This window comes from Astatotilapia calliptera, chromosome 22 (genome assembly GCF_900246225.1).
Source record: "Astatotilapia calliptera chromosome 22, fAstCal1.2, whole genome shotgun sequence".
Lineage (NCBI taxonomy): Eukaryota > Metazoa > Chordata > Actinopteri > Cichliformes > Cichlidae > Astatotilapia > Astatotilapia calliptera.
Window position 1 is genome coordinate 12,492,362 of NC_039322.1, and position 17,377 is coordinate 12,509,738.

The window sequence follows — 17,377 nt, forward strand, 5'->3', positions numbered from 1 at the left end:
GTAATACATACATTATATAACGCTGTAATAAATAGGGCTACGTGTGCATCTGTTTGGAACCATTAAGACTTTTATTGTCGGGACAGGGCATCACCTCAGAGTTTGGTTTAACAGACAAGTGAATTAAATAATCTACAAATGTGGTTTGCCTTTATATAATTCCTCCTGGTGGGAAAATTGTCAACTGGTTTAAATTATTGCACAGTTTTTTCACTGAAATATGCGGTGTAAACAAAAAGCATCCCTTAAGTTACAGTTTTCTTATATCCTTATATGCAGCTCAGCATTTTTAGACATCAAATACTTGGGAAGTATTTGCAGTTTAACATGAGCCAAACATAACGCCAAGTTAAGACATTGTACATGAGAGTAAAAACATTTTGTTTTGTGTTTTACAGTAAATACAAAGTCTACACATCTCTGTTAATATGCCAGGTTTTTGTGATATATAAAAATAAAAAAAATAAAAAAATTAGATTGTTTTTCTATCTTCAGTGCGACCTATAACTACACAGTTTAACTAAAACATAAACTGAAAACATAAGTGTTGACAACCTCGGATAACTGCAATCAAATTTATGTTAAGTAGTCTGCACACACCTGCCATCTTTTGATCAAAATCACATATAATTCAGATGTTCTAGTGAGATGTTCCTGATATTTACATAGCTGCATCTTAAAGTCATAGCCATTATTGTCAAATGAATGACATTATTGAAAGGTATCAATCAGGAGAGGGCATTAAATGTACCACAAAACACAGTGAAGACAGTCATGAACACGTGGAGAATATTTGGCAGTGGGACTGCAAAGACTGGACATCACTCTAAAATTTATGAAGAGACCAGAAGAAATGTGGTCATCTGGCAAGTAGTCTTCATGAGTCTGGGCTATGTGGTAGGGTAGGGTGGTAAAACAGAAGCCTTTTCTCACTTCCAAACATCCAAGCCTGGCTACATTTTTCAGCATTTTTCTACAGGTTGACCTAAAGGGGGCTGTGCAGAGGAGACACCCTCACAGTCTGTTAGATTTGGAGTGCTTTTTGCAAAGAAGAAAGTTGAGATGTACTCCCCCTAAAAGACTTCTGTATGCTCCAACAAACTATAAGTTTTAGTTCCACTGTACAGGTTATAGATCGCATTAAAAGGTGGAAAAAAAACCCTGCAAATATCTTGGTATAATTTTACGTTAACATCAGCAAATCCTGGCATTTTAACAGAGGTGTGTAAGCTCTTTATCTCCACTGTAGCTTATGAAAAGGTAGGCTAGCGTCCACCTTTACACATCAGGCAGTCATCACCATTTAACTAATGAAAAAATAGCAGTTAAACCATAATAGGTACCCCTCAGTTTTCAGTCTCACTACTCTTAGCTTTACCTAACAAAATCAACACCACCGGCTCTGTTAACCCTGGATTTACAGGTCCTGCTGAGAGGTTTACAATCATAAGACAACATCAACAGATCAATATCAGAATTTAATAAGAGGTCGAGGGAAATGCTAAAGCCTGTGGGAAATTGCACCAACAAGTTATATTAAGATTGTAATAAATATAGACAAAAAAATATTAGTAGCAATTGGGAAATGCTGAATGCATGAGTAAAAAGCGAATGGACAGGAATGCATAATGATAAAATAACCAAAGACAGCACATCATAAATCAGTTAGAAAGTATATAGAAGTCGTCATATATAGTTGCAGTTTTATTTAGTTTGCTTCTGGCAGCAAATAAATGTAAATAGTGGAAAAGAAAATGCAGTACCACCAATGATTATAGTTCAGATATTCAGCAGCCAAAGCTCCTACCAACTCTATATTACTCACTTTCTTTTTTTTTGCACATCCTGCCCTTGTTTTCAGTGGCCACAAAGACCGAAAACAACAATAACACTTAAGTAGGTCCAACTATTCCACCACACATTTTGAAACGTTCATTTAGAAAAGTTTCCTGTGCTGTTAGATGTGAAAAATAAAATCACTTAAAAACTAACACAATCAATTAAAAACAAACACAAAAATCCCACACAAAGTACAGGTGACAGTCATGTCTGAATTTAGAAGTAGATGCTTTCTTTGCGCACGATGCACATCAGCAACTTGTAAACTGCTGCAGCTCCGCAACTCCATGACAGCGAGGGTTTGTTTCAGGTGTTACGCTGGTCAACGATGCTGTTCTTGTCACAAAAGCGCAACAGCATTATACCAACAGTGCACACTGTGCTGGTGTGCACTGTGTCCTGTGAAGCAGCACAAACACCCTCCAAATATATCACAAAGTTAAACACACAACTCTCTTAACACAGGATTTTCACAAAAGTTGAACTATATTGAGAGCTACTATTATAATCTAAATTGGAAAGGTCAGACTTACTGCAGGACAGCTAAAGGCCACATTAGCTTCAGCTAGGCGTAAACCACAGTGTTGAGAAAAAAAAAGAAAAGAAAAATAGGAGTCTATTATTCTGGAGAAAAACAAAACAAGGCAAATTACATGCAACAGTAATTTTTCATTTGTGCTGGCAGTATATATGTATATATATATTAAAAAAAAAAAAACTTACTGCAACTTTACTAGTACAATATTAATTTCAATGTCCCAACTTATTACAAAAACATAGTGATTGTACCAGTTTGTACTAATGCCACAACATGCTCTTTGGTTACCTAAAGTGGTTAGGTTTAGTGTGATTCTCCTATTTCTGTTTTTCTTGCATATATAACACAAGCTTCTCTTTGCCGGTTTGGTCCGTGACACCGAAGCTGACTAACTCATTAGTTTTGCTACCGAGTACCAGTATCGGTCTCATTTGAATACAAGCCAGTCGTATAAAAAGAAAACATTTAAAATAACCTTCTGGCCTGAATATCACAGGTGATATTTAAGATTCACAGTCTGTAAAAGCACTCCAGGTCCACGGGAATACTTGGGTAAATAAAAAGCACAAGCTGAAGGTCTTTCGTCCTGCATGATTTGCATTCAGAGTAAGCTTTTAAAAATCAGAAGCTTACAATGCATGAATACAGTAATTTCTTTAAAAACTAAGACTTTATTTAAAACTCTGTTCTCAATCCTCATCATAAGGCTTTCCGTCAAAGCAGGTAGCACAAACACTACTCTAGACTTGGACCTTCGGGTGGGCGGCAGGCACACAGAAAAATCTGCATGAAGACGTGCTACAGCCATTTGGTCAAAAAAAAAAAGAAGAAGAAGAGAGAAGCAATAAAAATAAAATAAAATAATAATAATCCCAAAAAGGACAATGACGTATATAGCCAGGCCTGAATGAAGAATCTCAGTTCTTCAATAAGGCAACATTTCCACACTAAATGCTTAACTGAGCCAAAAATGATCATTGGTTGTGACTACAGGCACTTCTCCTATGGGTTTAATAATAGTGTTCAATAACTACAGCATTACCGTGTCTGCAGTTACTAGTGTTGCGACACAACCGCCCAGTTACATTATCATATTGTGCAAAAAAAACAAAGACAACAAACATTTCATATCCCTCTTGGTCCAGGAGATGCACTGCGTAATTTTTTTTTTGTAAGTTCTGGTACCTCAAATCATACCAAGGGAGTTATAAGATTTCAGGAAGGCTCAGAACATCCTTCAAGTCATTCTTTTTCCTCACATCTACACCTGCAAACCAAGTGAAAGAGTATTAGTTTAAAAAAAAGTTCAAATACGAGTAAATATTTTGATAGCAGAACCTGAGGTTTGAAATCAACTTACTGAGCAGCTGCTTACACACGGGACTACGTCGCTGAGTGAGATTGCTTCCTCAGCACCACTTTCTTCAAGAGTCCTAGACTGAGCCCTGAAAACAACAGGAGAGTCATGAGGATGCATTTGAACCTTAACACAGTACGAGGCACTGGTTGTGGAGGTGAAAATATTAACAGAATATACACTGCATTTTTTACAGAAAGCTTTATGAGCTAATTCGACGCTTGTTTCCATGCCTAGAATCCTGTGCTGCTTTGGGAAAATGTTGACTTTCCTGAAGTTCTGGTTAAGGCACATTTTTGTCTTCTGAGAAGGCCTCACTTCCAATCTGTGCATCAATGGGTCATTCATTTATTCATAAGTTGATTTGCATTCCACTTTTCAAAGTGTTTCACAACTTGAACAAAAGCCACACATTAACCAAAGGATCACACGTTCATTCCAACATACACACTTCCATACACGCAAAAACAAAATACTGAAGAACACATCATGTGAAAGCTGACCTATCTAAAAAGGAGTTTAAAAATGTAGGCCTCTAATACAGCCTGAAAGAAGCACTGCATTTCGGATCACTTTAAATGGGAGAAGTAGAAGATTTCTTACTTCAGAGAAGGATATATAAAGTTCTGTTTTAGGTGAAACTAAGTGTTTCATCTTTAAAGACATTTTTGTTTGAATATGTTATTACTGTGTTGTTGTTGAACTTTGTTTTGTTTCTGGTATTTTGTCCAGCTCTTGTGGTGATTCAAATACACCAGCAGGTGTGTGCACTTTATATCCAAAGCAGAACATTTAGTAGATGATTACAAGTTACTTCTGGTACTACCATATTCAGTTAGTGTAATTAGACATTAATCAATGCATTCAGATAACACTGGTGTGTTGTAGGAAAATGTGTGTGTCTGTGTGTACTGTCATAAAAGTGACAGGTGGATCGTTAATACACAAACTATTACACTATATGTCCCCTCTTACCCCTTGGGGGTGCTGTCTTCCTCGTTTTGCTTGTTCGAAGATTCTCCCCGAGTGTTAGACTGAAGACGACTTGCTGGTAAAAATCTGGGGCTTCCCAAGGAGGAGATGGCAGTTTCAACAGCGCTAGCAACAGGGTTGCGTGGAGGAATGGTATCTGGGAGGAGGTCAGGACGACCTGCGAGCATAACTGGCGAGAGGGGACAAAAACGGTTTATTGCTGTGTTGAAAAAGAAGCATCTCCCATAGTGGTACATGTAAGAAGACTAAATGTTTGCAGCGGTCATGAAAAATATGAAACATAAATAGTTCCCCATAGAGAAGTTAAAGCTTCTGTGCTCTTTCATCCTCACTTTTGTCTGCTTCGCTGTCCTCTCTGGTGTCTGAACTGGCTTGATGTTGGAGCAAAGGACTCTGGGCGGTGCTGCTGCTGCTGGCTTGGGTCATCAGAGAAGGTCCAGAGCCAGCCGCTCTTTTCACAGGACCGGCTCCTGCACGGCGCTTCTTAGACGGGGAGGTCTTCACTAGATACGAGACAGAGAAACTTTGAGTCTGTGCAGTAACACTGGTGTGACAGAGTCATGTTCAGACGGAGACAACATAAACTTACATGCATTCTTTCTAAACACTGTGTTGCACATAAACTTCTGAAATCGCTCGGCATAGAAACCCGGTCTGTGCACTGATACAGTGTCCTGAAAAAAAGAAATAAAACAAGTTAAAATCTGTATTGTTAAATCATTGCAACCAAACTAGCTAGTACTAGTAAGGGTCCTTACCCCATCATGAACCAGAGCCTTCCAGGAGTGTTCAAGCTTCTTTGCCAATCTGAAAAAACACACACACACTCTGACTTGATGGTAAATGGTAACTAGACTGGTTCTTATATAGAACTTTTTCTACTCTAACTGCTCAATGCAGCTTGCCTCATTTACCGCTTCGTCCAAGCACTACTTTTTCCCCCCTCTATGCTTTTCATAAAATTTAGATCCTCAAACAGAAGTATTTTCTTATCACACGCTCACTGTAGAAACATTTGAAAGTGCCCTTGTAGTTTTATCTGGATGCTGAAATCCTGTTTACTCATGTCATGTGAACTCTATTTTGGATGTTGGCCACACGTGTCCACAGTGGAACAAAGAAGATCATATTTTAGTCACCACAGGTGGCGTCATGGTTACATGTTGGCAGAGATTTTCCAGTATAGATAACGTTTATTTGCACAGTTTCTAAATAAAGTAACAAAGATTCATTGCCTCACTGACCGACCGTAGTCATTCTCTACTGTCCGCTCTGACCTTTAGTGTAAAACGTCAGGTTAGCTAACGAGACAGTGTACCGGGGTTTAACACTTGATACGGTCCCTGAACGCATTCTGAACAGACAAAGACGGAAGCTGCTGCTTTCCTGTTCATGTGCTTCTTTTGTTATGTGAGCTCAATGAGGACAATAAAGTGAATTATTACCTATAAGACTGAAGAATGTCAATAATACCGATGTACACCAGCAGCCTCTCGCCTTTCGAGTTTCGTGCAGGGATTCCTCCCGTTCTGCAAACAAAAACACCTTTAGTCTTCTGTAATTCTTCTCAGACAGAAACTGGTGGGACAAGCCTGCTCGATACGATCACAGACACTCCGTCACTCACCTGTCCTCGGTTTCCATGGATCCCATGTGTCCCACCTCTGCTTGAATGGCCTCTATAGCCGTGCTGTACAGAGCCTTTTGAACTTGACCCTTTGCCCCAGCCCCCGCCTCCTCGTTGGCCTGCTCCTGACAGGCCTGATCTACGTTATGAATTCCCACCAGAAGGCTGTAATCCATAATCTTGAAACTCTGCAGGAGCTGGATGGAAATTAAGGAACATGAGTACTATAAGATCAGGAGGACATTTAGAGGGAAGACATTTTACTGATTCTATCTAAACCAATTCCAACACTGTTATTATTCTGGTAGCCTCATGTTTTCACAGTTCTCACCAAGCAGTCTCTCTGGAGGGTCTTGCAAAGAGCATTGTACTTATCAGCGTCCAACGAGAGCCCTTCAGGCATGTCCTGGATGAAATCCAGGTCCTTATATGTGGGTACAGCCTTTTCTCTTTCTTTAGCCGAGGCTCGTCGCTTGTAGGTAGAGCCCTTTAGATCATACTTGAGGTGCATTCGTACTGCACTAGGAAGCAGATTATTCATGACTGCAATGCGGATGTTTTTACCAGCTGATTGGACGCAATACAGCCCATAAAACTTTGGTAATAAGGTCCGCTTGTTCTGGTTCAGGTTCTAAGGCAGAAAGAAAAATAGTAGGAGGAAGAAATATGGACAAAATGAAAAGAAACATCAGTATCAGCGTCACCAAAAGTTAAATGAATGGTTGACTTAAGTAAACTGATAAAAAAAGAAGGCAGATGTGCCAGAGCAAAAGTAAACTCAGTCAGTAACAAGCATGTCGAGTGCTTTAAATGAAAACCAGACTAACTAGTTGAGAGAGACTTTAAAGACAAACAAAGCATTTTAGCAGCTCAAGAAAACAAAGTAGGAACAATATTTGACTGCAGAGTGTTACTTCAGTAACTGTAAATACGGCCTCATAGTTCCCGTCTTGCACCAACCCGTTTGGCTGCATTTTACATCCATGGCTATCCAGATGTGACCTTTGATATTTTGCCTCAAGACAAAATGACAGCTTCTGATTTTATTGTGCTAGTTGACATGTTTTGTAAAGTCACAGTACCAAATCTAATCATGTCGTCCTTCAATCCAAAGAAACATATCTGCAAAATTTCTCAGGACACTCCTATTGTGAAATTTTACTAGAATGCAACAATTAACACACGTGAGGTGAAAGCTGATCTTTGGCCGTTAAATTCTAATCAGTTCCTTGAGTTAAAGTTGATAATGAATAAAATTCCCAGAAGGAGTACCAAGGGATATCATGATAATAATCGTAGGTGGAGTACATGAGGACAACATAAAAACATAATGCCCACAGCTATGGCAGTTGCAGACTAACAAAACAACTGCAGATTAGTTTTAAAGGTAGCAAAGCGTCACTGTAAAAGCGCCACTGATATCCAAGACCTTGCATTTGATAGTGATAACAGGATGATGATTAGGACATTTTGTGACCATCAAATCATACCATGAAGTATCCAGGCAGCAGTTTCTGCAGAAATTCTGCCTCTTTGTGCTGCACCGTCTTGATGATATACTCATCATCTCTAGAGACGTAGAACAAAGATCCACTCGCCCCGGAGTTGGACAGCTCGATCAGCGACTCGTTACACAGAGAATACTATAAACACAACATAAAAAAACGGTCTTTACACATGTGATTAAAAGCAAAAAAACACAATCTTATTGCTACATTTTACACATGAATGCTGACTGAAGCCATGTTCTCACTACAAAGCATACAGAGTTTGGTTTGGGCGAGAGGCAGGACCTGGAGGGAGCATGCAGGAGGCAGAAAACATGAAATATCCAAATATCTCCAATATCTGTCAGTCTAAAAAAAGTTTAAATATACATTTAATCAATGTGATATCTTAATAGAGGCCAAAGAAGTGCAATTTCAACAACAGGTCTCCGTTTTTCTACATGATAATGAAATACTGCTGTAGTAAATTAAAGAAATCTGTCAGCATGCTTCTTTAGGCTTAAACTGTAAGAAGTAATCGTGTAAAATTACAGATATCTATAATTGAATTTTCTTTGGTGTAGTATGAATGATGATGGGAGAGGTCTTGATCAGTAGGAAAAGCTGTAAAACTTCTAAATATACAGTTGAAAATTATGCCCTCTTTCACATTTTTTCAAAATCGGCGGTCCAAATTGGAATTGTCACCAGTCCAATTCTGGCCCCCAGCCTTACATTTGACACCCCTACTTTAAAACCGTAAGAACAGCATCTCCACTCCTCTCCTGTGTCAATACTCCATTATTCACACTTCCCTAGTCACAGTTACTCAAACACTCCCTTTTCCCCAAAAGTGAACTGCTCTCTTTCCTCAGAAATATTTTGGACAACAATTGGTGATTAAACAAGAATACCATGTAGTCATCGGGCCGGATGCCAAACATCTCTCTGAAGTAGCGGAAGGCCATCGGGGCGTATGTTTTGAACCTGAAGTCTCCATAGTGGTGTGCCGGTGTCAGGTTACTACCCTCACTGCAGGTCACAAACAGAGGAGCACAAGATTATTTTCCACACAGCTTCAAAGTAGGCTTGCAGAAGTAAAATATCCTGATCCTGTCTGCACACAGGGCAGACACACATTTCATTTCCTTTACAAACTAATTCATCGTTACAAACTGACCAGGGGAAGAAGATGCTCTCCACCACCTCAAAGTCCTGCAGCAGCACATCTCTTTCAGGTTTTTGACTTAAGCTGCCTATCGTGTGCGTGATGCCTAACTGGATAGCACCTTTCAGAGCTGATGATGTTGTCTGGAAGAAAGGAAACTTACATGTATCAAATGCAACAAATGCATTTCAAAGTGAATACTTCAAGAAATTAAGTGGCATAGGGACTTGCAAGCTTTGGCAGGTGGGAGACACTTTTTTTCCAGACATTTCACTAAAGATTAATAGATAGGTTAACTCAAAAGGTTCACCAAACAGAGCCCATGTTTACTGTTAGGTGGGGTGGTGGTGATGGTACAAACACACTCAACATTCAACATTCAGCTGAGAGGCAAATCTCTACTGGGACCAATGTTCAGTTTGCTTTCATTTTCACTTGCTATGTGGTCAGGTATAAATGTAAAGCCTACAATGGTTTAAAAAGGAGGAAAATATTCCGGTTTGGTTCAAATGTACTCTAAACAGTGTGAAGTACCACCACAGCAACAAGTGCCAGCACAAGTGCACATTTTACAAGTGCTATTAGTGGCTGCATTTTCAAGTCCACCATTTATGCTTTTTCATATGCATGGTTACAGTGGTTGTTGCTTCTATTAAACATGTACAAAGCTTCAGCTTCCTTTAACCTGACATCCCTAATACCGTATGTTCATATCAAGCTTGTCTGTGAGCACAGTAGCCCACCCACCTGCCGTTCAAGCATGCTGTTTAGGAAAGGAGGCCAATAAGAAGGGAGTCGGCTAAAGGAAGAAAGAAGGAAGTTTAGGCATTAGTCACACAGGCCTTGACTGGTTAATGACCCATCTGGAAACCTCTAGTCACTTGGAAAACTGTGTATACCCCGACAGGTTGAAGAGCGGTTGCTGAATGTCGCATGGTGAACTCACTTGCAAAGAAGATGCTGCACCAAAAACCTCTTTGTGACTGCTTTGCTCACCTGGAGTTGGCACAGAGGAAACCAGCTTGTCTGCAAATACTTGCTATTTAGTTGAAAGAAGTGCAACACAAGCTGGAAACGGAGACCATTTGTCTTAAAAGTAAAAGTCGTCCAAACAAAGCAAGTCACGAATGGTCTCCGTTTCCATTTTGCACTTTTCGCAGTTTCACTCCCAATTAGCGAGCAGTTTGTAAGGGTTTGCGCACAAGATGGTGCCGTCCATGCAAAAATGACCAAAGCAATCGGAAAGATGCTTGTGTTGCAGCCCTGCATACATTTTTGCAACCAAAGTGACTTCAAGCAAACTCCAGCAACAGCCCACAGATTACACACACTTTCCTTGTGACCGGTAGTTGCCAGGGGTCACTGACCAGTGTCTTGGCCTATGCGAATTGGGAAACTTCACCTTCACACCAACTTCCCAGCAGCTGGCAGCAGCCTCCAGTAAACCAGTTGGGTAATACTCACAAACAGGTACTTCATTACCTTTTCTATTGGTCTAGGCCTGTCTGACTGGGGCCTTAAACAGTGTGTTTCAAACAGTGAATGAACAAACGGCTGTTCCAAGGTCCATTATAGGATAAAATAGGGTTATCTTAAAATATGGAACACTGTTTTGGTGGACTTCACAAATTGTAGGAAATGTAACTATAGCTCCCAACAGCCTGTAGAAACACCCTGTGGGTGTCAAGTTCAACTGAATAATCACAAAGAAGTCCCACAATGAGGTTTGAAGAGAGGGAAAAGACACAGAGCACTTGCGTTATAAGGATTTCCAGATTATGAACACTAGCAGTAAGCGGAGAGCACTTATTCAAGAAGGCAGGACAGATTAGATCATATGTGTGGGTGATGAAGGGTTAAGCTAATGGCAATAAAAAGAGACTGCTGTGCGTTTCACAGGCCAGAATAGTGAGCAGCAGACAAACCAAGGCACAGATTTATAAATTTTGAGATTACACTACTATCACTATTTTACAAGCCAAATAATTCATTAACTCATCAAGAGAACAATTGGAAGAGGAAAAGATAATGAAAGTTTTTGTAAGATGCAGCTCTACAGAGTGAAAAAATGTGCTTAAGTCTGCAATGGCTGATCCCCAACCTTCTTGTACGTCGTCTCCCCAGTGGGATCGATCCCACGATGCCCGATTTTTTTCAAAGCCTGAGATGTGCTAGCACTTGGACCCTGTCAGTATAAACATGGCACAAAACAGAATTACAAGAGGAAAAGAACTCATTGTAAGTGCAGGAACATGTAATATTCTCACGATTCAAACAGGAAGGCACAAATGACCTGTCAGCAGAATACGGGCTAATCCCAAACTGTTTATGGGGAAAGAAATGTGCAATTCCTAACTGACCGAGACAGATTTTCAGTTTCTTCCCCACAAATTCCCTCATTTCTCACCTCAGCTGAAGCATTTTTTCGAGACCCATTCAAGTCTGGAATCAGAAAGAAAGACATAATGTTACACAGGAAATTACACACACACACACACACACACACACACACACACACACACACACACACACACACACACACACACACACAGAGGACAGGAAATGAGCAGATAAGGCAAACAGTTATTACAGTGGATGCAGTAATGTCAAACAACACAGACGGAAACAGCTTCTACCATTCCCTAACGCTGAAAATAGAGAGTGCAGCTGAACATGCAGACACACCTCAAACATTACCTCTGAAAGAAGACAGTTTCCTCCAGAACTGACTCTGCAGGTCTTTGTGTGCAATGGAAGGAATTAGATAAGGATGCTATTAAAGTGAGTTCATACAAAGCCGGTGAATTTCCTGATGTGTATTACACTGTAATATTACTGGTGTTTGAACTTAATGACACTTAGCTTCCGTTCATCTTTAAGGAAACACACTTGTGAAAGTGACACAACATCATGATGTCTGCAATTCACTTTCCTTTAAACATTTATTATGTATATTACAGCACCATTTCCAAAACAGCTGGGACACTGTGTTGACACAAAAAATTTTTGTTTTTTTTTAACAAATATGTTTATTCTGAATTTGATTAACGCAACAAATATCAACAAGGTTCAGACAACATCACCAGACGACTGTAATAAGGAAGATGACTGGCCATTAATTTGCAGAACTAAAGCTGGGGAGGGGTTTGCCAATATTTCTAATCTACACAAGAAGCAATATTAAATGCCTGTCATCTTCAATGCTCAGACAGCAATGCAATAAAGGCAAGCACAATCCTGTTGTGAACAACCCTCATAAAAATCATTATCAGTGTACACAACTGCTGTATCCACAAATAAAACTAAGACAACAAACACATTTATTTTAAATCCAGAAAGGTTTTTGCTTGCTCTAGGCCTGAGCTCAAAACTGACTATTGAGAGTTTCTCCAGCATGTCAAACATTTTGGAGCTTTTTGGCTTTCAGTTAAAGGAAATTTGCCAGGACTGTGATAGTAGAACCAATAAAAATAATAATAATGATGATGATTATGTCAAAGGTATGAAATCTATAATAAAACACACAAGACTGGAGACTTAAGCACCAACAAAACCAGACGGAGTTCCTCATGCAAGTCACTCCACCATCAAGAACCCCGAACAGCAAACACTCAATCACCTTTCATGTTTAAGCATGAGGTGGGGCCAGTTAACAGGCTTCTATACAGGGACAGCAGTTGCAGTATGTTTAAATGTAATGCACGTGACCTTGGTTATTAAAACGCATTTAAATACACTAACTTCGCTTGGGTTTATAAGTCTGGCTGCTGCATTTTGAACAATCAAAAGACTGTACAATGATTTGTGATTGATACCTGCTAAAATAATTACAATAATCCAAATGAGAGGAAATAAAAGCAAGAATGATAGTCTTAGTGCCACTAAAACTGAGTATCGATCTTGTGATATTCCAAAAATGGTAGAAGCACTGGGAGACACTTCTCAAAACTGAGGCTAGAATCAACTAAGAAAAGAGCTGATGCTTGGATCCACCTTATTTGACCAATAATAAACAACTTCTCTAAGCTTCATTTTTTTTAATAGCACACATCTATTTTTGATTTCAGTTAAACAATTTGTAAGAATGGCAAAGTTTGTGGGTACTTTTTATAAGATTTCATTTACTCTAACTTTGTTTGTGAAATGGCCAAAACCAACAGGAAAATACTCAGACCTCTCTTGACATAGATAACAAAGACTTTTTGCCTTCACTATATATGGACCGGTTATGTTTAGGTTCATAGCCCCATCCCCAAAGCCCATTGTAAGCCTCCTGCTGCCTGTGGTCTGGCAAATCAAAATGCGAAATCCTTTTTGGATAGCATGAATGCCTCATCCTCTGAGTTCAGGGAGGGAAAGACCATTCAGACTGCTATCAGTTCAAAAAGCCAAAATCTGTACTGGTATGGGAGGGCATTAGCTCACAAGGCAGGGTTAACTCACACATGTGTGAAAGCATCATTAATATACCAATTTTTCTCGCTACATACGCAGCTAGAAAGACAGCTAGTTTTGAAAGAGGTCCTTGTTTAATCCAGTAAGGACTTATTATTATTATTACTGCAGTTCCAACACCCACTAACAAAAATGTGGCATTAGAAAATGTAAAACTAGTCAAAGGAGGCCAAAATCTCTTGTTTCAACACTTTATTATTCACACTTCCTTAATTTCAGTTCCGGTTACTCATCGCTCCTTTCTTCTTACAGTCAACAACTGGTTTCCTTTCTTCAGAGTCTATGCTGTTCTTGTACATTTCCATAGAACGGATGCTGAGTAACAACATTTTTCTGGAGTAGTGACAGCAGTGACAGGGTGTATATAAAAGTGTTCAGAGGGATAGAAATAGTGTGAAACTGTTGTGCAGCTGAATTCCTGTGTTAAGCAATAAGGAGAAAACAGTATGTTTTCATAACTAGAGCAGTCAGTGTTGAACATCCTCCTGTCCCAAATGAGTTGATGGCATCAAATTCAAAATGATTATATATTTCTACGTTTACCATTTAACACAATGGCACAAAACTTCTGGAAAAGCGCTCGTTTTAATCTTTAATAAAGTGAGGCAAGTACGTAAACTTTCTGTGAAGCATGAGATCCATGTACTTTGTCCTGCAAACCACTTTTTTTTTTTAAAGATCAAATCAAGGACAGCCAGAAACATCTGATTTAAGATGTAATTATGTACTCGGGCCAAGAAAAGTGGCCTTTGTACTCAATTAAAGTTTTGTTTTTTGTTTTTTTGTTTTTTACCTCAGATGCTCTGATGAAAACTTTGTGTCATAAATCTACTGTGATGTGAGGTAAATAAACATATTTTTTCCATTTTCTTTCCTTTTTAGTACACATTAAAGGAATAGTTAAGATATTCTGCGAAGTACTTTTATTTGCTTTCTTCTTCTTTTATTTGAGATGCCCCAAATTTACTGAAGACAAAAAAAAGGTTGTCTTTTAACCTATTAAGGACTCTGTTAAATGGCTTCAATTATACATCTATATTGATTGTAATGATTGAAGTATTTAAAATATGCCTGTGTACAACATGCATAAGTCAACATAATTAAGCATAGTTTACATACGTGATGTCAGGTAAGCATTTTTGGCTACTCCTCTATTATCCCCAGGTGGTCCCATATGAATGGACCCCCACCTCTTTATCTTGAGTACACTACCATGTGAGACCTAACCGTGGGTCATGTCTCAGAAATAAGCGATGGCTTATTTCTGAGACATGCCTTGAGAAGTGAATCTGTATGAAGCAATTAAAGTTATTTCAGGCTATATGTTGTATGCACTGGCACGAAAGGTGGTGTTTTACAACACAGTACTTACTGCCAGTCTGGCCCTGTAGCCTTGGAGGCTCTTCTGCAGCTGTGGCCATTCAGACAAGAAACTACACTCTGGACTTGATTTGGAGGAAACTGGGGGTCTTTATTCACCCCTTCAAATGTATCGGTGACGTCAGTTCAGCAAGGCGTGGACCTGTGTGGAAAAAATGCCCAGCTCAAGAACAGTAAACACTCTACATGATTTCATGCTAGAAATACCAACAACAGCCACGTTGAACAGCTCTGCTGATGGAGACAAAGGTGACATAAACAGGCGGCAGCTTCCTACCAAAAGCGACTAAGCATCGAGTAGGCTATTAGGTAAATTAACTTTTAAAAAGAAACACACACACAACAACACAGAGAGGCTAATGCGTGTTGTGACATGTTAATGTGGGAGATACCGAAACGTCTGAGCAGCGCTATTCAACTGAACATAGGCGACAACGCTAGCTGCCGCTGCTTTAACTTTTCTAACTTTAACCACACAGATAAGTCTCGACAATACACACAAAACATTAAACTTACCAGAAAATCGTGTTTAGACGTTCTTATAGCTTCTAATTAAATTTAAAAAATACTTTTTATTCTTTTATAAAGGCGGTGTTTTCCTCAAAACAAATAAACAAGGAAGCAGTGCGGAAGCGGCAGTTTTGTTTGGGCTGCTAGTCTGGGCAAGAACAGCATTTCCGGTGGGGAAATATTTCAGAATAACATAGGCACTTTCAAAATAACATAACACCACCCCATGATTTAAGAACCTTCTAAAATTAATGTAAAAAAGGTGGGGAAAACAAGAAAAATAACTTAATCTAAAGAATTAGTTAAGAAGCTTTGTAGTGGGAATAATAAGAAATGCAAAAGTAGCTATTTTTAAAAACGTAGAAGAGAGAAATAACTTATTTTAAAAAGGTAGAAGTAGCAATATTATCATGTAGTAAAATTGTTTTGTTCAAAATGTTATACATTGGGAATAAAATGTAGTTGAAGTATCAAAATTTAAGTTGAATGACGTATTAATGAAGGCTAATCACTTGATTTAGTGTTTCATGATCACACATACAGTGCCATTTACTTTTGTGGTTAGTCATGCAGAAACCTTTGTCTCTGTTCTTTTGTTGTGAAAAAGTTCAATTTCATTGGTAGTTGAATTAAGATCTTAAAAAGGAACACAGCATGTCACAATCTATAGAAACAGCTATGAGACAAAGTCATTGACGTCTATGAGTCTGGAAAGGTTACAAAGCAATTTCTAATTTCTTGGGACTCCAGCAAAATGCAGTGAGAGCCATTATCCACAAATCAGGAAAACTTAGAAAAGCAGGGAACTGTTCCAGGAGTGGCCGTCCCACCAGAATTACTCCAAGTACAGTGGTATGCACCTCAAGTTTGGGTACCCCTGAATTTTCATGTTTTTCCTTCATAAATCATTGGTTGTTTGGATCAGCAATTTCATTTAAGTATATCATATAGCAGACAAACACAATGATATTTGAGAAGTGAAATGAAGTTTATAGGATTTACAGAAAGTGTGCAATTGTGACTTAAACTAAATTAGGCACGTGCATAAATTTGGGCACCCCAACAGAAGAATTACATCAATATTTAGTAGATCCTCCTTTTGCAGAAATAACATCTCCAAACACTCCTTATAGCTCCCAATGAGAGTCTGGATTCTGGTTGAAGGCATTTTGGACCTTTCATCTTTACAAAACATCTCCAGTTCAGTCAGGTTTGATGGTTTCCCAGCATGGACAGCCCGCTTTAAGTCACACCATAGATTTTCAATAATATTCAGGTCTGGGGACTGAGATGGCCGTTCCAGAACATTGTCCTTGTTCCTCTGCATGAATGCCTTAGATTTTGAGCAGTGTTTAGGGTCATTGTCTTGTTGAAATATCCAGCCCTGGCGCAACTTCAACTTTGTCACCGATTCTTGAACATTGTTCTCAAGAATCTGCTGATATTGCCTGGAATCCATGTGACCCTCAACATTAACAAGATTCCCAGTACGTGCACTGGCCACACAGCATGATGGAACCGCCACCACATTTGACTGTGGCTAGCAAGCGTTTCTCTTGGAATACTGTGTACTGTTTCCACCATGCATACCTCCTCTTGTTATGCCCAAATAACTCAATTTTAGTTTCATCAGTCCACAGCACCTTATTCCAAAATGAAGCTGGCTTGTCCAAATGTGCTTTAGAATAGCTCAAGTGACTGTTTGTGGCATGTACGCAGAAAAGGCTTCTTCTGCATTACTCTCCCATACAGCATCTCCTTGTGCAAAGTGTGCTGAATAGTTGAACGATGCACAGTGACACCATCTGCAGCAAGATAATGTTGCAGGTCTTTGGAGCTGGTGTGTGGGTTGACTATGACTGTTCTCACCATCATTTGCCTCTGCTTATCTAAGATTTTCCTTGACCTGTCACTTCCGGCCTTAATTAAAACTGTCCCTGTGGTCTTCCATTTTTTGGGATTTCTTTAAGTAAAATCAGTTTGGCTCCTTTTTAAAAGTTAATAACAGATGAAAAAAAACAAA

General features: G+C 39.2%; 2 protein-coding genes across 7 annotated transcripts in view; both read right to left on the reverse strand.

Moving 5' to 3' along the window:
- The window catches only part of efna3a (ephrin-A3a), a 400,882-nt gene that overhangs the window by 153,357 nt on the left and 230,148 nt on the right, over positions 1-17,377 (reverse strand). The gene's annotated exons all lie outside the window — the stretch shown is intronic.
- LOC113015330 (phosphatidylinositol 4-phosphate 5-kinase type-1 alpha-like) lies at positions 48-15,538 on the reverse strand. 4 transcript variants are annotated; one of them, XR_003271085.1, is made up of 18 exons: positions 15,361-15,538; positions 14,837-14,986; positions 11,417-11,451; positions 11,111-11,194; positions 9,022-9,152; positions 8,756-8,873; positions 7,845-7,997; positions 6,686-6,985; positions 6,355-6,551; positions 6,173-6,256; positions 5,486-5,534; positions 5,317-5,401; positions 5,060-5,230; positions 4,710-4,896; positions 3,738-3,822; positions 3,563-3,644; positions 2,373-2,404; positions 48-2,238 (listed from the first exon to the last, which is right to left on the reverse strand). XR_003271085.1 is itself a non-coding variant. In XM_026157335.1 (16 exons), exons 2-16 carry the CDS (start codon positions 14,883-14,885, stop codon positions 3,639-3,641), a joined length of 1,734 nt encoding a protein of 577 aa, XP_026013120.1. In that variant the 5' UTR covers positions 14,886-14,986; positions 15,361-15,538; the 3' UTR covers positions 48-3,638. The 4 variants fall into 4 exon arrangements, 1 of the variants encoding a protein (XP_026013120.1); XR_003271084.1 differs by having other exon boundaries at positions 48-2,404; XR_003271083.1 differs by having other exon boundaries at positions 2,373-3,644.